Source organism: Thunnus albacares, chromosome 7, assembly GCF_914725855.1.
Source record: "Thunnus albacares chromosome 7, fThuAlb1.1, whole genome shotgun sequence".
In the NCBI taxonomy this organism is placed as follows: Eukaryota; Metazoa; Chordata; class Actinopteri; order Scombriformes; family Scombridae; genus Thunnus; species Thunnus albacares.
The window spans coordinates 6562628-6585419 of NC_058112.1; the positions used below are offsets into that span (position 1 = coordinate 6562628).

The 22792-nt window shown below is 39.1% G+C and overlaps 1 protein-coding gene across 2 annotated transcripts in view; it reads right to left on the reverse strand.

Moving 5' to 3' along the window:
• The window catches only part of ppfibp2b (PPFIA binding protein 2b), an 86220-nt gene that overhangs the window by 25836 nt on the left and 37592 nt on the right, over nucleotides 1–22792 (reverse strand). For both annotated transcript variants that reach the window (XM_044355424.1, XM_044355425.1), the window contains exons 4-7: nucleotides 19510–19596; nucleotides 17406–17519; nucleotides 9172–9321; nucleotides 803–1030 (exon numbers count right to left, since the gene is read on the reverse strand). In XM_044355424.1, the coding sequence (XP_044211359.1) occupies nucleotides 803–1030; nucleotides 9172–9321; nucleotides 17406–17519; nucleotides 19510–19596 (579 nt within the window). The remainder of the gene's footprint in view (nucleotides 1–802; nucleotides 1031–9171; nucleotides 9322–17405; nucleotides 17520–19509; nucleotides 19597–22792) is intronic.

Here is a 22792-nt window from a genome sequence, read left to right on the forward strand (position 1 = left end):
TTATCCACAACCAGGAAAAGGATGAACCTGAGGACCCACAACAGGACTGAAAACCACCCAGGCTGCACATCTGCCTGAATGGACATTTACAAAGCCACCCTCCAAGGAAAACCTTGTATTGTATCCTCTAATAGTTAACCATGCCATTTTCATTTTCATCTTAAAACACTGCCTTTTGGCAGTATTATTTATTATAGGAACTGTTACATGACCCATCCACCTGGTCAGTGTAGGAGGAAACAGACATGTAAAACTTTGTTAGTAGAGGGAAGACCCGCTGTCATGCAAGCAAACCACATCAAATGAAATAAAACCACAACGCCTGGTACAAAACCCAATTTGAAAGGATTTATAAAGACAAAGTCCAGATCGGGGCTTAAATGCGCTTTTCCAAATGCTTCATATACTTGAGGAGTTACTGATGACTGAGACAGGTGCATGTTTCTGAGTTGCTGTCCTCAACATCTTCCTGTAAACTATTACAATGGGTGGTGCTGGTGTAGCTGCTTATTTTACTTACTGTCATAAGTTAAGCTTCAAAAACCTCAATAACACCTGAAATGTATAGAAGCATTTAGAAAGCCAATCAAAGGTCTCCATATCTGCAAGAACCAGAGTAGAGCGTGACCCCAACATCCTGCAGTACACACACAGACACACTACAAGAGAGGCTGTTAGTTTGATTCTGTGGAAATTTGCAAATACCGGGTGGCGTGTGGACTGGTTAAAAGGGTAGAGGAGGAGAAGAGAAGAAATGATGGGGAAGGAGGGGAAGATGAGTTCATCCATCAAGTCTCCCTACGTGTACAGTCTGTCCTCCATTGTGCATCCGGGCGTCAGAGCCACACAGGCTCGGGTTTGAGTCGCCTAACCCGACCTGAAGGCTGTGGCCCTGAGCTGGGCTGCCTCTGGCCTCCCCCTGCTGGGCCTCCCTCTCCTCCAGGGCCCGTTTCTCCTGGATACGTGTGCTGATCTCCTCCTGAAACTTGCACATCTGCTCCTGGAGCTCACTGATGAGATTTACCACACACTGGGAGGGACGGGGCGATGGAGTACGGCAGACAAATGACGGACGGTGGAAGAGGTAAAATTGGTGAGATGAGGAGAAGAGAAGAGGATTGAATGAAAGTCATTTCCGAGGAGAGGAGATGAGAGGAGAGGAGAGTCAGACATGATCTTAATTTAATCTAGTCAATACTTGGGAATGCCTGTTTCCATCTATCCATCACAGTCGACTGTTACTGAGGAAAACATCACAGAATCGCCCAAAAAAAATGTAACAAACTGAGAACCAAATTAATTATAAAACATAGTGCAGAGGAAGCATTGTAACTGTGTAATGAAGAACTTGAGGTTGGAGGAATCCTAAAAATGTTCCTGATTAAGGAAAGAAAACATTACATTCACAGATACAAATGACCCACAACCAAACTGTATCACACCACTAAGGATCCCAATGGTCACTTACATACATATAAAAATACTCTTTTCATGAGAGATAAGAAAACTATCCAATGTTTTATCCTACTTTTATAAAATGAGTCACTGTTGGGGCAGTGGGAGTGTGTAAGACAGATGCAGCCTCAGGGCAGATGTAGGCGAGGCATCATGCCTCACTGTCTCACATTGTTGAATTAGTGTAAGAAACAGATATGTGCTTGAATATTCAACTGAACACACACACACACACACACACACACACACACACACAAATCTTTCTGCCCCATTTTTCTTTTGATGCCATGTGAGGACTGACAGGAAAAGAGCAATGTATTAACTTCCAAGTTATTCTGGGGTCACTGGAGAAAGCGGACAGTCCAGTAGAGTTTGGAAAGAAGAGATGAGGCAAAAACCTCATCTAACATGGGGGGTGGTGGGTTAGGGTTGGGTTGGGTTATTTGGACTGACTGCACTCTTAAGGGGGCCCTGTGACTAAATTGAATGAATTGGGCTTCACAACATATAAAAAGAAAAAATAATAATCTCTTTTTTCTTAATGTCAAAGTCAAAAGGTCAGACACTGAAAGGCAAACTGCCACAAGTCCAGTTCTGATCCATGACACATCTTGTTCTGATATAACTCAACACATCTGCAACATTATTAGTCTGATGCACTCATTGTTGTCATGTTTCTACAGCCCACATCCCAGAGATCAACTGTCAATTAAACATTACACATGATACACATGTGCTTGCTTTGATGCTTGCTGATGAATGTAAATCCTTTATTCACTCTCCTTTAAGCTCTGTTTTGGTTTCCACCAACTCCTGAGTCCCTTTGGCGGCTAAATGCTCCATTAGGGTCACCAGCTAGTTGCTATCTTTGTTTGTCTTTGCTGCTGAACAGTGGTTTTATCAGCCTTTAGCTGAATACAACTTCCTGCTGCAGCTGAAAACGGTTCTGAGCAGAACTTGATAGCAAACATTAAAGCCAAAACAATGAGCTGACAGATATAAAGCTCTGTAGAGCTGAGGGGAACTGCAGAGTCAGGTGATAATTCTTTGTTGGTTCATCACTATGAGCAACATCTTTTACATACAGATAGTTATTTAATTCATAAAAACATTTATTACATTAACAACATTTATAGTATAGCAGCTATGTAAAGATAACAGCAGAAAAAGAGGCAGCAGCAACAAGCTCTAGTAGTTTCTCTTCAAAGCTTTCTCTTCACATCTTGTGGACATGTGACTTTTTATTTCTGAGGACATGCACAACCAACACTCAAAAAAATGCAGCATATATAAGGTAACCATCATGTGGCACATGAATGTGTAGTTAAAAGCGAGTATATCAGCGCTCTACTGTGATGTCTTTTTTTATTAGATTTTCTGTAGATTAAGTTTGAGTTTTTGTAGGTTGGTCTCTTTTTTTCTTTTCATCTGAAGTACCCTTAAAACACAGTTATTAAGAATAAAGAAAAAATGCTTAAAAAAAGACTATACAGAATTTTTCACAGGACAAAGTTTTCAGTCACAGACTCTTAATCAATAAACTTTGTTAAAAAGTACAGCACAATATCTAACAGAAATGATGTGATCCTTCTTTCAGTGGACCATTACAGGCTCTCAAACCTCAAAGTAATAGCTCCACCCTTAGCATCAGAGTTATTATAAGATGTTTGAACTAAAGCCAAGTCTGGTCACAGCAGAAACAGGGCCATGACCCGGAATTTAGACCAACACACAGACAAAGAGAGCAAGACAGGAAGAGAAGATAAGACAGAGCTGATGGAGAGGATCAACAATAATAGACATTCAGGTCGATAGAACAACACATACAGAAAGACAGACAGGAGGGAGCTGACATCTGAGTTGATGACTTGACTGACAACACTGTTATCTTGTAATTTCAACCTTTTCACAGCCAGTTATATAAACTGAAAAATGCATGATCATCATACTAAAAGCCTCTTTCCTGAAGAGTTGATGTTTTAGTAATTCAAGGTTTTCATCTGACAGCAGTGAGTTTGTGTGTGGTGCTGGTGTGGTTTCCAGAAGTGAAAGTGTTTGGCCCCCAGGAATGCTCAGAATGGATGCCTACCATTCCTCCTGCCAACCAACCGGAGCCTCGCAGCTGTTACAAACCACACACACACACACACACACACTCATTTCCTGACAAAAATGTAGACTGGTGTCAGCTGCCATCACAATGTGACCAAAGCAAAATTCCAGCACTGTACATCGGATATGTTGGATTTGGGTGTGTACGCGTGTGTATATGATCAGATGCAGTATCTCTTTACTGCACTAACCAAGCATCAACTTGTCAATGTTAAAACAGCTCTGTTAGACACCACAGAGGCAGATCTGATGGTAAGATCTCAGTGCTGGAGCCTTAAGCTCAGAGAACCAGCCTTGTGATCCCATAACTAGCTGGAAACTCACACTGTTCTTTCTTTCCTAACAAACTGCTGCTGAAGTGCCCCCGAGCCTGGCATGCGACTGTTTATATACTTAATACCTGTCACAGTTGGACTATGAAAGGAAAACATGCAGACGTCTCTCTAAGAAAAACACAAGACACATGAATACGTATGATTATGAGATGAATAAATGATCATCAAGCCGCATGCTTTCAAATTATTGTAGTTTTCCTTGCAACACAAACTTCAAACTAGACCTGAGGGTACTATTTGGTAATATACTGTATGTGATACGCCCTTGTATCAATGAATACTTTAGTCAGGATAAGAGACAGTGAAAGACGAATGTCTGCTGGCATTGCACACTGTCTCGTTTTTAAGAATAATTACAGTTTATTATAACATGGGCCTTATTTTTGTAATTTTGATCATTCTTGTCGGTAATAACACTGTACTCACTGAGTTAACTCCTGAGATGTGGGAACTTGGCTACACTGACTGAGGTTTTAAACAAACATCTAGGTTAGTCAAACTTATTTGGAAGAGAAAATAAAGTCAAACAGTAAAACCACTGCCTTAATCATCCATCACATTTTACAGACCAAAGCTCCTGGTTCAACTTTGACCTACCATACTAACTATCTTGCATATACTGTTTTTCTGTGCAATAAGGGATTATTACTAATATTTCAAGTGTGCTGATGTTGAGTTTTATCTATTTGTGGTTCACATAAACTGCCAAATCAGTTTGAAACCTGTCTGATCATCTGAACACTTTGTTGTAGAGATGTAGCCGTTTTCCTAGAAATGACTTTGGTGAGTACAGTGTTACTCTAACCAATAGAAATGATGAACAAAACAAAATACTAAGTCTACAGCCATGCTAGCAGCTCTGTGAGGCTGTACTTAGGCACAGCGGTGCTTAGGGCTAATTGCTATCATCAGCATGCTAACATGCTCACAATGACAATTTTAACATTCTGATGTTTAGCAGGTAATATTTACCACAGTTACCATCTTAGTTTAGCTAATGACCATGCTAATATTTGCTAATTAGCATTAAACACAAAATAGAGCTGAGTCCAAGTTGGACAAAATAAATTTTTAACCTGATAATGACACTAGATGAGAAGTTAATGGATCACCATGGTTATTACAATTCATCCAGAGGGGAACATGGATGTCTGATCCTAATTTCATTCAAATCCATCCGATAGTTGTTGCGATATTTCAGTCTGGACCAAAGTGGTGGACCAAAGTTTTAATAAACTGTAAGTATCCTTTAATCAGTCACTGTTCTTCCGAGTGCTTCATTAGTGATTTCACAGTGTCAAAACACCACAGCACATATACTGTACTGTTTAAAATCATGGCTTCCTGCAGGGGGCAGGATATTCCATATGAGTTGTGTACAGGAGGCAGAAATGTTACAAGAAAAGTCAGTTCACATGATGGTTTTCTGACAAAGGCAGACATCACTGACAGTTACATCCTGCAGGATTTGTGCCATGAATGCCCTGCATGTTCACTTTGTGTGTGTGCCTTGCAGGACAGAAAACAATATTTCCACAGCACACCCTGTCATTTTTCATCTTAACATCTGTCTGTCACTGTCTCTCATCTTGTCCCTCTGTTGCTTTTCTTCTTTTTCTCTCCACCTTCAGTCCTCTTCGACCCACACACACAGATACACAGATACACAGATACAGAAACACACACACACACGGCCAAACCACAAGAGCAGCTTCAGTATCTTGCGGTGCCAGTGGGGAGCAGCTGGGTGTCACAATGAACAAAGTCCACACAAAGAAACTAGTGAAGACAAGCAAAGACTGCTCAACTAGAATTGGGTAATGCAATGTTTGTTGGTATATGTGTGTGTGCACATGTATTCAGGTACAGTGGTAATGTGTCTGTGTTTCGACATTCAAACATCCCACTACAAAAAGTGATGTTTGCTTTAGCTGGTGAAAAAATATGGCATAAATCTAGGTCCTACCCAGTCTTTAATAGTGGACAGACAGGTGTCAGGTCTTTTAGGACTTATTCATTTCAGTTGTTTCTGATATTTCACCTGCTTTGCAATGCTCGCTTACAGTTTGATGTCAGCTGTCTGTGTGGCAAGCCGTCTGCAGGGTGTTGTTGAAACTGTCTGCAGAGACCAGTTGATGTGTCGTGGCTTGTTTCAGAGCCTCAACACTGAAGCTTGTTTCTCATCCAGACACATTTAATTATTACCTCTGCCAGTGAAGCTGGATGGGGGGCATGTTTTCAATGTTTGTCTGTTTAGTATCTGGGTGACAGATTTGGCTGAAATATGGTGTTTGGGGACAACCATTCATCAACTGATTGGACATTACTGGATGATTTGAACTTCAGCCATGACAAATACGATGTGCTAATGAGCTCGTGGGAAAGCTTAACGTCTTGTTGGTTGATTTAGTGAGAAAACCAAACCTGAAAGACAACAAATGAATCATTTAGGACTGTAGCATTGGAAGTTGGAGAACTGTTCAGTGTTGGCAGAGGTTTAACCAACACTAGAGCTTGTACTGCAAGCTGAAACCATTTTCCTGGTGTAACACAGAATCAAAAGTTTGAACTTGTTTAAACTGTAAATTGAATAAGGAGTTGGGAGTAGCTATTATTTTTATGGATGGCAATGTTGGTCTGTCGAACGGTTGGTTGGTCCATCACTCTGGTCCAGACTATTAGATGGATTGTTATGAAATTTTGTACAGACGTTCATGGTCCCCAGAGTATGACTTGTAATAACATGGATATCCTCACTTTTCATCTATTTCTATCATCAGGTCACCTGCAAAATTCATGACATTCCCATCAGCCTCAGCTGTACTTTGTGTTTAGTGATAATTAGCAAATATTAATATGCTAACATGCTAAACCAACACTGAATATGGTAATCATTATTACCTACTAAGCATAAACATACTGGCATTATCATTCTGAGCATCTTAGCATACTCATGTGAGCATTTAGCTCAAGTATAACCTCACAGAACCGCTAGCATGGCTGTAAACTCTTAATCTTGTCTTGATTGTCCTGGATATTACTTTTTGTTCATCTCTGTAGCGGTAAGGATTGTCAGTTGCTTGGTCAGTTAGTTGGGTTGGTCCATCCAACACTTTTGTCCAGATCAATTTAGTACATTAACTAATAGGCAGCTGCTATGGATAATCAGCCTTCAGCTGCCAGTGGGGCTGTAGAGTTCCAGTCATGTTTCCCTGTAATAATAAGACCCATGTATTTTCAAAAAGCTCATTACACTACAAACCTGATATAAGAAAGTTTAAACATTTTCAGTTTTCCATCATTCCAATATCATTCAGAATGTGTTGATAGTTAAATGCAATCTATTCTTGTTGCTATTGTACAGTGTAAGTGTTTTGACACAGTCCATGCCCCGGGTGAATTAGCTGTCACCTCCATGTTGACCCGCTGACAACTCTGAAGCTGATGACAGATCTGTGAACAGGCCCGGTTCATATCAAACACACATTCCACCAATCAACATCCTCATTAGTGAGATGTGCCAGCAGCTAACAGGTGACATCACACAAACAGTAATTAAGGGGAATTCAGTAGTATGAGTGTCAGCAGTGCTTGTTAGCATGAGCAATTACCTGGTGGAAGATACAAACAAAAGAGCACCACCTCGAGAAACTCAAACTTTAACCATACAAAAGTACCAGGAACAGTGTTTCATTTTCAACACAGTGCAAAAACACCATGGCAAGACAAGACAAGAAGTTAAAAAAGTTAGAAAGTAGATCTAGCAGATAGATGACTTAAGCCAGGAAAATCTAGATATTTTGTGTACCACACAATCATCTCAATCAGTGTCCTCTTCCCAAAAGCTTAAAGGGGACAGTTCTGTGTCTGAGAAACCATCTATTTTGGTTGGAGTTGTGGTGGATTACTGTGCCCACAGCAGTCAGTGGTTGTTGTAAGTTGTAACTATTCCCTTCAGCTGAGAAACAGCAAAAACACTGAAAACAGATAAACAGCTGACATACATCCTTATACAGCAAGTCTGAGAGTCGGCCTCATGTGTCCATAAATAAACCCTGATGATGATGGAATGTGATTGTTTTCCTTTAGCTTGCAGACAGTGAAGACAAGAGAAATATGCCAATAGTCCCTTTTTCAACATGTATGTCATTTTATGTTTGGTATGCAGTGTTTCCCCTAGGCTGACTGGTTGTTTTTTATTTTGGGGGGTGAGGGGTCGGGGGGGTGGGAGTAGAGATGGTGTTCCGCTGCAGAATGAATATAGGGGAAACACTGGTATGAATAAAGCTTGGCTTATTATGTCATGTTTCAACAATAATGAAAGAAACATCGGCATTATATTTTATTATACTGCATTTTGCAAAAATGCAAGCAAAATGCAGACTGAATAACTTTGACATATATGTGACAGTGTTAGCAGCATTGTTTGATCCACTGAGGGATAAAGGAACAAAGACATAAGCAGTGTTTTAATATTTGTGTCATTTACAAGTGGCATTTATACACCTACCTAAACTTAGCTTACCTGTGTTATTACTCAAGAGTTTAGTTTAGATTTTTTCTATGACTGACAAATGTTAGTTTGTTATAAGATCATCTAACAAACTAACATCAAGAACACAACACAGCATTAGGTGTGGGTCATGTACAGTGTGTAACATTCGATCATTATTATTAATATAATAATATAATGTGATACAGAACATTCTATGTGAAGTTAACTGAGAAACTGTTAAAATAACAATAATAATAAATAATAAAATAACCAGATAGGAATGTCTGTTCTGGCAAAATTTAATACCTGATAAATCAAGATATGATATATTAATGTTAAAATCTTGTAAATCCAATATTGCAATAAAACCGTCATGTTCATTGATTTGCAGCACTTCACACAGTGGCCTAATATGACCACATATGTTAAAGGAAGAGTAAGCACTATAAACTGTATAAAAATCTCTGAACAAATTTCTATCGTCTCATATTAGAAATGATTAAATTGCCCTATGCAGCATTAAACTAATGTGTGTTATATGATAATCCAGACACCTGTAGAAAAATCAATGGCATATATGCATACACAGTAAGTGGAAACTTTTCATTCAGGCAAATGCAGCAGGGATCTTTGCATGTAGCACATTAAATACAAGCATGATTCAAGTTGCTAATCCTTAGATAAAAGACACAGCACTTCTGCTCTTGTTGAATGAGTCTAGCAGCGTTAGCTCAGTGAAACACACAAACACACACGTCTGTTGACTCTCCATACCTCGGCTTTGTTCTGCTTTGTGTCCGTGGGATCTTGCGGGTGTGTGATGGTGTGCGTCTCCTCCATGCTGACCAGCTTCAGTTTGAGGTACGACACCTCGTCCATTAGATCCAACTTCTGGGTCTCCAGAGAGGTCCTGCTCATCAGCTCCTGAAAAAAAACACACACATATACACTATAGGTCACACACAGGAAAAAGGCACAAAAATAAACAAATGTCGAATACACACAGAAATGAATTAAAAAACATACAGCTACCAGAGAGCAGGATAGTGAGAGTTCAGCATGCTACTCCACTCAGTACAATGTTCTTCCCACACTGACAGACCAGGCTAGGCTGGGGGCCCAGACCCCACAAAGCTAAATATACACACACACACACAGACACACACAGAGGCAGATTCTATTAATATATCCCTGTGCTTCTTTGGTATGGGAGAGAGTTAAAGAAACTCTGTCTAAAAAAGAGAGAGAGGACATGCAAGCCACTGGACATGAGGAGTGTGTGTCTGTGTGTGTGTGTGTTCTCTGACTCACACAAAACATACATTTCTTTGCCAGCTCTCAGTGTGTCTTTTGCTTTCGTTTCCTCATCTAAACTATTTCTAATCCCACTTCCTCTTTTCTAAACTAAAACTTAAACTTGCCTTGGATTGTTTTTTTTTAAGACTCTGACAACCATTGTCTCGCTCCGCACTCGCTGAGATAAAACAGGTCAGAGGCAAATGGAAAAGAAAATGAGTCTCTGAACAGTTTGTCCACTAGTTTGATAAACCAGGTCTGAAGCTTAGGGCCTGACCCTTCCCTCACAGTTGTCATTTTATACCATAAAATAATCACAGTCCATTAATACAACTAAAAAATATACATAAATTCACATGGTATGTTATGAAAAGAGAAATCTGTCAGTAAATTTTAAAAACATAACTTATTTCCAATAGTTTTACACTGAAATATCACGAGACAAGTGACCAAATCAAGTTCATGTCAATGAAATCAAGGACAGTTCCTAAACAGGTTGATCTTTAATGGACACAAATGATTGGATCTCTTTTTTTTTTTTTTAAGAAAACTGAAAATTTGTGAGCCAACAGCAGACTGTCTTATTAAGATGGTATGCAACTTGCAGAATCTTTTTGAATAATATAGTGCTGTTGTGCAATACATTGTGAGATGTCGCAACTCATTTGAGACAGAGTGTCTGGAACAAATGAAAACATAAAGAGGATCATTAGTGCTTGTGTATGTTACAGTCAGGCTTTTCATGTGTATTTGTTCCCCCAAAATAATAAATAGTTTAGTAATGCACTACCATAAAGTTGGGGACATGACAAGAAAGAGATCTGTCTAAAATCTGTAGTTTCCAAGCCTGAGTCACTTGAGTAGTTTTCTCAGACATGACAAAGCTTCCTGAGTGCAACAGTTTTCACAAGAAGCAGATCTCAACATGATGACTAAATTGCACACAAAATTAGGATCCGTGTTCTTTCACTGGAGTCTGAGAGTCTGACCAGATATTTAAAAATACTATACTAATAGATTTCTGAAAGCTGTAATCTTTTTTTTTTTCTTTTAACTATAATGGGTCATATCCCATGTACACTACCTGTCCAGCACCAAACAGCAAACAGACCAAGTTAGCAGCTAGTTGGTGAACATAGTGGAGCATTTAGCGTCTAAAGAGCCAGATATTTCTCTGAGGAGTTTGTGGATACCAGAGCAGAAAGGAAATGAATACTGGACCTACATTCATCATTCATCAGGTGGACAGAAACAGCTGTTGAAAAATGAATGCTAATGTTGCTCTGCACCTGCTGGATGTATGATTAAGCAACTGTTTGCAAACACTTAACCATATCAACTTTATAAAGTGATACTGTAATATGTCAGCGTTGTGTTTACAGCCAGTCATGCTGCCACCAAATAGCTAAAAAATTCAATTAATTAATACTGCTCTAGGAAAAAGACACCATGGAATTCAAAGGTTATGGACATGATATACTCATTACAACACAAAGATCAAACACAACATTAAAGATTAAATAAAAATGTAATTAAATTAAGATTTGTACATGCTTATATTTGTTCAAACATATTATTAATACATTTTAAGTCTTTAACCCTTTGTAATTTTCACCTTTCTCTCGAGTGTGGATGCCAACATTAAACACATTAGAGACAACTGTATTTGACCACAGAGGGATGCCGTACCCTCCAAATGGAAAGATCACATGGTAAACAAATTATGTCAACACCACAGCCACAGACAGACAGCTAAAACCCCATAATCACTCCAAGCTCAGCAGCAACACACACACACACACACACACACATACACACATAGTCACACTCACACCCACACATAGAAATCTGCTTAGTTATGGCAGCTGACTGTCAGTTTGCAATCTAACACCAGTGTCACTTACAGCAGGATAAGCCGCAGTCTTTAGAGGTAATTTATCAGAACTCTCTGGTCGTGGCTCACAGCTCAGCTGCCTGACATTTGCTTTCCCTTAATTATGTGGAGCAGCACGTGACAAATTATCATCCTCTCTACAGCGTTTCTAGATCTCTTTCAAGAGGCTGCACCTATATCCAAAACTCACCTGTTTTAAATATGAGTTACATTGGAGAACTCAGATCCTGACTTACAGAATTTAGTATCTGAAGAATGTCATTTCAAAAGGAAATATCTACAATTTGAATGACACTCAGATTTAGAAATCAGAAACAGAAGGTGCACTGATCTCCGTCACTGACACCTAAATCAAAGTGTTCTCACCAGCTAGATTTGCATGTTTTACACCAATAATTGCAAATCATACACTTTACATTCTTTCTGACCATTTTCTGAAATGTACCTTTAGTTCCCTCCGGTGTCCTGTCCTGTCTCTAGTTTGAAATTTTGCTGTAAAAATAAACATGAAACTAATATTTGCTTGAGATTGGTAATCCTTGAAAGGAAAGCAGTATTCATTGGTTTTTAGACCACTTGATGTATATCTATATCTGTAGCTATCCTATACATGTATGTATAGTGAATATACTGTATACACATTTGATTGTAATGCATAAGTGGGATTCCTTTACAGTAGTTTAGCCTACTGTAGCATACTGTATTTACAGCACTTCTGATTAATTTCTGTAAACTGGAAGGTTGCACTATCCACGTAGTAAAGATGTGTCATTCTTTTTATTGTGTTGGACTCTTGGTTTATGGGTTTTTAGGTCACTGTGTTACGAGTTGACACAGTTTTGTCAATGGGAGACATACGTCAGTTTTATGGTTTAAGAGTCAATCCTGAGATTTGTATTGTTTTGGTTGCATTTGATGCATTTTGGAGATTAACTGTTGTGCTGAGCTTCATGTAGGTAAAGAGTTGTGTGTGAAGAGTTTCTAAAAAGGTGAACTCAGTGTAGACAAATGTGTGTAACCAATTATAAAAAAAAAAAACAGTAAAAGGTTGCTGTGGTTTGATTTTGGCCAAACTGGAAATGGTCTCCATTAATGTAAAGTACACTCATTTACTCGATGATGTAGTCATACATGATGATGTCTATACATCAGAAAAAGATAATGAATGTTGACTAAAGCTCCATATGTGCTTGTGTGTGTGTGTGTGTGTGTGCATATGTTGTGTATTATTAAGGACGTTATGTCACCACATTACTGTAAACCATATAACTAAAATGTCTAATACTGTAACTTCGGTGTCTGAATAAAGACGCAGTAGGGCATGCAGTCACAGTATGACTACATGTGTGGGAGGATCCCCTCTAGCATGAGAACATTGTACTGTGTGTGTGTGTGTGTGTGTGTGTGTGTGTGTGTGTGTGTGTGTGTGCTGACTAAGGACTATTTCTTATTAGATTAGCTGAGGTTCCCACAGCAAGTAGCAGCCCTGTGGCACTGACAAATAATGTTACATGGCTGGATGGACTCTCTCTGTGTCTTTATCTCTTTCTGTCTTTCTTTTTCTCTCCTTCTCCCTCACTCACACACTCACACACACACAAGTTTGAGCAGCTATCCTTATTAGGACACTGCATTGACTTCCATTAATTGTGGACAGCCTAACCCAAACCCTAACCCAAACTTTAACCTAACCTCAATTCACACCTTACCCCTAACTTTAACCAGGACCTCAGAAATGACGTTTTGCCTCATTAGGACCAGCCTTTGGTCCCCATGAGAACTAATGGTCCTGACAAGGCAGCTGTTTATACCGGAAACAGCCCCGGAGAGGCAACAAAAACACACACACACACACACACACACACACACACACACACACACACACACACACACACAATAAAGTGAGATTGACACAGACAAACGACATACTACAGCTAGAGCAGTCACCTTTTAAATCCTTCAAACTTGCTCTCTAATTGTATGTTGAGGAGATCTCAGAGACACAAATTTGGGAGATGATAAATACTCAAAAGAACGACACAATACAACACAACAGACACACAGACACAAAGAACTGTTATCTTTCTCCACACTCCACCTTTATCTCTCTCAGAAAACATCTCCTATCACATTAGCTATTTGACCAGTAGTCATTAACTGTGAAATGGGATCATGTCACACACACACACACACACACACACACACACACACACACACACACACTAACCAGGACAACAGCTGCAGATCAATGCAGCTGAATACAATAAAACCTCCCAACTAACAATCACCACTCATGAGGCATTGTAAAGAAGATCTAGGGCAGCAGCAGGTGGAGATAAGTTGCATACCATCGAAACAACTGTGGCTGCAATACCTGTGGCTTTTATTAACTTTAAAGTTAAGTGCTTACATGTTACTGTAACAGCAACATGGCACAAATTCTGTTAATTACAGCTGACAGAGATGAAGAAAAGCTAAGGAAGCCCAAGAAGAAGAAAGAGCTCTGTTTGATTCCTTTAATTTTCATTTAATTATTTAGTGATTACTGGATTCTAAAGCTGTCTAGATGAAGATCAGAACATCACAGCCCTAGTGGGGTATTTATTTTGGGGCTGTGGCCTTTTTACCCTCGGTGTTGACAACGCAGAGGACAAAGAGCCTGTTGACGCGTCTAAACAGAGGGTTGATTCTGTGATATTGTGAGTTATGGTCTTGTTGTGTCCGGCCTGGCAGAGCTCATGAGTTTGCCTCATTTGTGACGTCAAGCACAACAACTGGAACAACTTGAAGAAACTGAATGTTTCACACTAAATTCTTCATACTGGTTAAAGAGGAGCAGTGTGACCTGCAGTGGTGTTGATTTACTAACGGGAGAAGTCTCCCCAAGACAATCTAAATTCAACCACTACAGATCATTTTCAGCTACAAAAGAATCCAAGTGTGCTAAACAAAGAGCGCTTGTGTGTGTGAGGGAAAACTATGTACATTTTCATGGCGAAGCGACATTACAGTGGAGGGTTAGAGCGACTTTAATCTATATTGGTGAGGATCGAAAACAGCTAAAAGCAGAGTGAAACATCAGGTGACATAACTCCACATGAATGTTGCTCTATGTCTGCTCGATGTGTAAATAGGCAGCTGTTTGCTGACATGTTCGCCATATAAACTTTAGAAGGTGACAATCTATCCATGCTATGTTGACAGCTTATATGTTGACAGCGTATAAGTGGCTAAAAAAAACCCAGTCATTACAGGTTTAAAGATTTCATTTTCAAATAATAATTACAATGACAAACAGCTTCATTCACCCACCTGCAACTCAGACACACCTTCCAGCAATGATTTGCTTATCAGTCGTCAAAGTGAACTATCCCTCAATTATCTGTTATATGTTCAGTTTTTTTGTAACTGTCAGACAGGTGGGTAAGCAGGCTCACATGCTGTAAAACCCTTTTAAACATGCTTGTGCTAAGGGGTTACAGAAGTACACCAACCTGATATGACCAGCAGGGCTTGCTTGACTTTTCATCAAATGTTATCTTTGCTCAATTCAGTTAGTCTCATATATCAGCTTCTGAATCATATTAAGGGATGCTTCTTTCTTTGCTCTGATGGAAGCAAATCTCTGTTTTCTATCAATGCGCGTACGGTAGACTTTTTACCTCAGGTCCAATAACAACTTACAGAAGCAAAAACAGACTGTTTTACAAAGCAAATATTAGCGTTTCAAACCAACTGAGTATGAGATAACAGTGGTAGCAGTGCAGTCCAAAAAGGTCACCTTCAAACTCAGTTTGTTACAAGAGTAAACTTTGTCTAATCTAATAAAATCAGAGGAAACACAGTAATGTGCTTTGACCTGTAAAGTCTACTTGTTCTTGTTGCTTTGCATTAAACCCACCACATGACTGAACTGGTGATGAGTCAGAGGGGGTCAACAGTATAAAGTCAAGCTGGTATGCTCTCCATGAAACACTGCACCACTCCTTTATTTATTCATTTACAGTACCAACCTCACTACTACTATTCCACCGCTCTTTTATGTGGACATCCTGTTTGACAAGCTGGCAAAAATGATTGGCATGCTGATGCCATTTGTTGGGTTGAGTCCCTTGAAATGTGCTCAAATGTGCTTTTTAAGTTAATTATTATTTTTTTGATTATTTTACTAAGTAATTAATATAGTTAAGTTGTTAAAATGTTTGTCAAATTGAACTTAACTGAAGACTCACTGGCAGAATAGTCACAATACTGGACCCTGATTGGACAATACACTCTAATCAGCTCTAATGGAACAGTACATTACTGTGTGTAACCCAAATATTGTGTTACACTCTGGTTCAGTAAATCAGTGGTCAACTTTTCTGTTTACACTTTCCATCATTTGAGTTTTTGACCACTAGTAGAGCTATGAAGCAATGTTATGTGTCCTTGTTTTGTGCACGCGAAACAACACTTACGCATACTGGATGCACGCGGGCGAAGCAACACATTCCTGCAAATTGTTTCACACAGCAATGCACCATGAAGGCAGGGAAGAAGATACAAGCAATTAAGGTTTCAAAATATTTCAACTGCTTTACAAATGTTTTAGGAGGAAGGAAATGCATTTAACATGTTTGTTAGACTTTAGGGATACACACAATGTGTTGTGGTGGGTAACACTCCTCAGGGCATCTTTAATTAAAGAACATGAAGTCACTATGCCAAGTTGAAAATACACTCCGACTAGGGATACCCTCTAATAGTCGACCAAACTGTTAGTTGATGAGAAGAGTCTTACTTGACCAGGTTTTCATTGGTCGGTTAGTCGCAGAAAAAAAAAACAAAAAAACAACCCTCAAACTCCATTCGGGAGCTACGCCTTGTCATTAAGACTAGGTCAAAACCTTGTATATGGCTGGACCATGTATGAAACACTAGAGGGCTTTTCATTTGAAACGATGGATACAGATAAGTGGCAACACCCAGCCGAGGCACGTAATGAAGTTACATCATTCAGCCAACCAATGGCGTAACTTCATCACTCAGTCAGCCAGGGACAGACATACGCATATTGGCTGTGGTCCAGCCAAAAAGTTATTAGACTGTCGGGCAGGAAAGTGTAGGATCATTTCAAGCGGGTAAACAACGACCCCAAGAATATGACATGCAAACTCTGCATGCAATGATTTGCTTATCATTCGTCGCCCTGAAACATGACTTATCATCTGAAACATGTAAGCAGCCTGACGTTAGCCACCTAGCATGGTGTTAAAAGGTCATAAGTTGTGTGATGTTATACTGTGTTGAAATAAATTAACAAAATGTTCAGTGTCCTTGCTAGTTGTTCCAACACATTCAGAATCATTACCGCTTTTTTCGTTAGCATTGCCATTAACAGGCGGTTCACTTCATACGTGCGCTTTTAAAATTTATATTATAAAGGCTCATTATTACGGTTTTGTATTTCTCTGTAATATAACAAAGAGTTAACATTGTTACTTATAACATTATTTCTCAGCCCTGGAACTCAAACCATTTTCCAATGCCCTAAATATATATATATATATAAATCATTAAATTAATATCATAAATATATGTATATGATGACTAGTTGACTAGGAAAATCTTTGGCTGGGGGCAGCCCTAACTCCAACATAGTAACATGTTGTAACAGAGGCACAAATTATCCACCTGGAGGCTTGTGAATTATCTCTCAGCCATTTGATTAAACAGAACATTTCACATAATGTATTTTTTGTACAAACTGTTTCTGTGTCACAGTCACTGCATAGTCACATTTTTTCATGCGTGTATGTGAGATCGTGTGCGTTACCTGTTGCAGCATCTCCTCAGTGGAGGCCAGTTTCTGTCGGTGTTCCTCCAGAGAGCTTTCTAGATCTCTGATCTTCTCTCCCTGGGCCTCCACCTGGTCGGTAAGAACGCTCACCTAATGGGTGACACATTCATACTCTGTTATGACACACAGTAAAAGATTCAGTAACAGATTCAGAAACACTGACAGAATGAAACCTAAAGCAGGATGTACACTGATGTTGTTGCAGCGGGTGACTTACACACATATTCATACAGTAACAGAAAAAACAGATAAAAGACTTAATACCAGCACTCCCATGTATCCTTCTCCTCCTTTCACTCCACACACAAGCACACATCCATCCTGGCATACCTCATATCCAAAACAACACACATTTACTCAGCAGTCTGTCACTCGGGAATGCGTTGCACATTTACTATAATCTCGCTGACAACACTTTCACCTCCTGCCAAACACACACACACACACACACACACACACACACACACACACAACTCTCCTGTTCTCCTGAACTATGCCAAATCCCTCTGACAGCAGCTGATTCTCTGTCACTTCAGTTTCTCTGTTTTTTTTACCCCTGCAGCCATGTCCTGTTTCGCAGCACTCTGGCAAAAAAAAAGAATCTCCTGCAAAGTTTCTGGCTCAGGATGCATCAAAATCCAGTAAACAAAGAAAACAAGGACTCCGTTTTGTTACAAAGAGGTGGCAAGTGAATGTTCTGTTGGTCTGTGGATGTTGCTATGCTTCCTCAAATGTCAAACGACAAGTAAGTGGGTGAATGAATGAACAAGTGTGTGAATGAGTTACATCTAGGATCCTGTCTTTGTTCAGCACCTGAAATCATCTACCTGACACTGTAACATCTCTGTGAAGTCAAGTCTACTCTCTGTGCAACTTATCACAAGTTTACATTTTGATATCAGCAAGTCAAAGTAAGCAACTAAAACACAAGTCATGACTTTGATGTAATAAACTCTTAATGTTGAGGAGAAACACTGAAAGTTGTTACAAACTCAGTCTTACCTCTGCTCTGCTCCGCTGCTGAGCCACACACACACACACACACACACACGCACACACACAAATGGAGGTGAAAGTTCCCTTCTAGGCTATAGGAAAGTCAGTTACTGAACAGAGAGTGTGCATGCTAACACACACAAAGACACACTGAAGCAAGACGACACCTCACACAAATAGTCCTGAAGGAGAGGCAGGTGGAGGGAAAGTAAACCAAAGAACCACAGAGGGGATGACCTGTCAACAACCAACCAACCATATAAGCCCTGTCACCTTGGATATCAACCAATCACAGCCGACGTCACAGGAAGAATGTGTAACGACAAGGTGTGTGTGTGTGTGTGAGTGAGTGAGTGAGTGGTGGTGAGAAATGAACTTTATGAACCAGAGCCGTCCGGGCGGGTGGTGCACTTTACCTCAACATTAAAAAATGATCCGCTTACATGGGGAGTGCACAAAACAAACACACACATACAGGTGAAAATAGCCTGAGGAGCAGTTTGAAAACTACCGTTTAAGCAGGAGGAATGTAAAGACAGATTGTGTATCTGTATGAACCAGCTATTAAAGAGCAGGGAGAAGCTGTTGACATCACGTCGTGCAGAGATCTATAATCTTCTGCTTTACCACAGTAGTGCTGATGTTGATGGTTACTGTAAAAGCCGTCAGTAATCACATGCTCAGACAGTTGAAGCTGAAGGTGTCCGGGCATGTTTTGTTATGAAATAACATGAAATATCTAAAGAATCAGGATTACAGACCAGAAACTAAGATGTTTTTCCAGTGTGGCACCAATCCTTCCAGACAAATCCCTGGATCATTTACTCATGGTAGAGATTGAAACGATTATGTCAAAACAAAACAAAGTAGGATTATAATTATGTTTCTCTTTAATTGTGTTATTGGCTTTTTTGTACATTTTAACAAAAGTAGGACAGTTTGAATGTCTCACTGAATCTCATGCAGACAACATGTTATATAAGAATAAGCTATGTTGCTTCTGTATGTTTAGGAAGTTGTTGAAAATAGTATTTTGATGTACATTAAACACACACACACACACACAAACACACACACTTCTTACCTGTAGCACCAGAGACTCTTTGTCTCCCTCTAGGCGGAGCAGTCGTTCTTGGTAGGTTTCATTGTTGGCTGGAGAACACAGGTTCACCTGGACAAACACAAAGAGCAGAAACATACAGGTTAACAAGCAGGTTAAGGATGAAGGGCGGCATCTGTGGTGACCTCTAGGACTACTTCCAACATGTCCATATCAGAACTGAGCTCATGTTCATAGGGGTAAACCAACTGAACATCACTACTTTCCCCTGAGCCTTGTTCTTCATAGGTGGATAAATTAATTAGCTTGACTAGATTACTGATAATTTAACACAACCCTGGATTGATGCATTTTTCACACCTGGCTTTAGAACAACAGTTCTAGTTAACCTCCAACTGTTGTCACAGCAACAAGTTCTTCAGCCAGATCCTGCAAAAGTGTCGACTTATTCACAGTTAGGTAAATAATGGCTTTTCAAGTTGAACTCCAAACATTCAATTCATTTTCAACCCCTTTCATGATGGGCACCAAGTTAAAAACACCTAAAATATTCAGAAATGATAAAGATTTGTTGGTGTGACTATAATGCTTTCATGTTCACAAAAAGTAAAATATTCATAGATGATAAAAAACAAAACAAAATTAGTTCACTGAAAAAACAGCAAATCTATATAGCGTTTAAGATACTCTAAGCAAAATAAATATACCCAACTGAATGTTTCTGACTGTTATTAGACCAATTAAACCACAAAACATGGTAGTTGATTATGACATTGTGATAATAATAAGGAATAAATTCTAGTCCGTTCATTAAAAATAAGGAAATGATGTAAGTACGACTGATTAGTATCATCTACCTCAGCTATGTTTGAAGTTATCTGGATGAACAGGATCATTTTAGCTGGTTAACATTCCTAAATGTTGTCTGCAGCTTTAAATAACAACTGTCATTTTGATGATATCTTTCTTTTTTTTGTTTATTTTTATGTCTTATCAAACTCTGCAAAAACTACTGACAAGTCTATCAAGTCATGAGTCACACATACTGTGGGAGATAGAGTGAATATGCTGTTATTGTAATTGTTAAATAAATAAAAAAAGAGTTCCAATATTGCAGGTTTCTGTTTTGCATTGATGGCATGTTAAGAATTTTAAAAAGTAAGAAGTGAAGTGGCATCTATAATCCACTCCCACCACTTCATGTCCAGGATTGGTCTAGGCATGACTGATAAAAGCGTTGTTCTAAGGGTTTATTTCTCACAAAGCACATGATACAGAGTTACGAAAGATCATCTGACTCATCTGACTCCCATATATCTAGAAATAGCACAACATCTTAAATAAACAGATATGGATATTTTTCCTTTTTAGTAGTCAGCCAAGCAGGAGAAAATGTGTGTGTCAAACTGTCTAGAAATAGAAATACTTTCTAATATGTATTTAAGCAAACACTGTGAAGTGGCTTTTTCCTTTTGGTCAGAGGCTCTTTTGCCAGTTATGTAGTCCATAGCTATTAAGGTTGTGGCTGAATTATGTGTTCCGCAACCGAGGAAGTAAAAATGAAAATCAAGCAGAACTATTTTAAATGATGTAAGGCTTAAATGATTTAGTCTGTAGAGTTTCCATGTCTTTCTAAAGAGTCAGATTATCCTGTCTTTGAGTGTCTGTGTCCAGGGCTGCTGACTCCTTGACTTCTCAGCCTGCAGCTGCTGTTGACAGGGAAATTCAGAAAGAGAGGAAAACATTACCCAGCTAGAAACGTGGATATGATAAGGTGACGGTTTCTGCTTCTCTCAGCTTCAGAGCAGTCGCTCCATATACAAACGTATCAGCTAGTAGTGCTCAGTTTCATTATAACTACGTTTATTAAGATTATAAAAATCTGCAAGCTGGAGATATGATACATGGTAGCCTTTGTTATGAAGAAGAGTATCAAGACACTGATCAATATTTTTATATTAACAATGGATAAAATGACAAATGTAGATTGTGAAAGGGGCCACAAAGAGAGAATTATCACCCAACTCTGCAGTTTCTCTAAATCTGCAGAGCATTTTAGCATCTTTCAGCTCGCTGTTGGTTCACTTTCACCACTCTGATCAACCTTGTTTCTAGCCCCAGCAAGCAGCTGTTTTCATCAAAAGAGCTCTGATAAACCCACTGTATGCTAGCTGTTCAGCACCAAACAGCAAACAGAAAAAGTTAGCAACTATCTTGTGAACATGGTGGAGAATTTAGTTCCTAAAGAACAGTAAGGAGAACTGAAGACTTGAACCAAAACAGAGCTAAGAGGATTTTAGACTTACATTCATCAGATGGACATAAACACAACTCCATATAAATGCTAATGTTGTTTTGTGTCTGCTAAATGTTTAATTAGGCAACTGTTTGCCATAACTGACTTTATAAAGTGATAATATGTCAGTGTTGTGTTTGCAGCCAAAAAATAAATCACTACTGCTTTAAACTCTTCTGTAAAGAGAAAAAAAGAATAAAAAACATGAACAGTAGGATTTACAGGAGATACAGATTTAAAGAAAATTAGTACTAATGACATAATTGGTATGAAAATGTAATTACCAATCATCTCAACCATTACTTGTTTAGAGTAATCAATACTAAAAATGAGAGAAACATGAATTCCTACAGTCCACTCCACAGCTGTCCAACTATGGCCAAAATACACTGTCTAAAACAGTCAGACAGTCCAGAAAAGGATATAAAAGCAGCCTAAAATATGTCTAAGTAAGTAAGTAGAAATGTACAGCTGCAACAGTAAGTGGCCCTTCCTCTTGTTACATTGATGACCCAGTTTTGAGAGGAGGAATGTAAACATCTGCATTCTAGGCTTTAAATTGAAACTGTTATCTGGAGCTAACAATGTACACTGAGTGCAATGGAATTAGCTTCTGTTCCTTGACCACCAACAGTGCCACCCAAAAATAAGCAGTGCAAACATTAGTAACATTAGTAGGTCATATTTGACTGTATGACTAAATTACATCTAAAAGAAAGGGTACAGACAATCCAGGTGATTCTTAAGCCTTACAACATGTCAATATGAAACATGTACATGCATGAAAGACACATCAAGTATTAACCTTGCAGAACCCCAACAAAAGACCTTAAAAATCAGCATGTAATCCTTGATGATCTGTCTGCAGCTGAGGTCAGTGAGTTCAGAGGATGCATACAGACTGAGCCACCAGACAATGACCATATGGACACATTAAACCTATTAGCATACTGTAAACTAAACAGACAGACAAGAAAGCAGAGGGGGGAGAGAGAAAGAAAGTGCAAGATC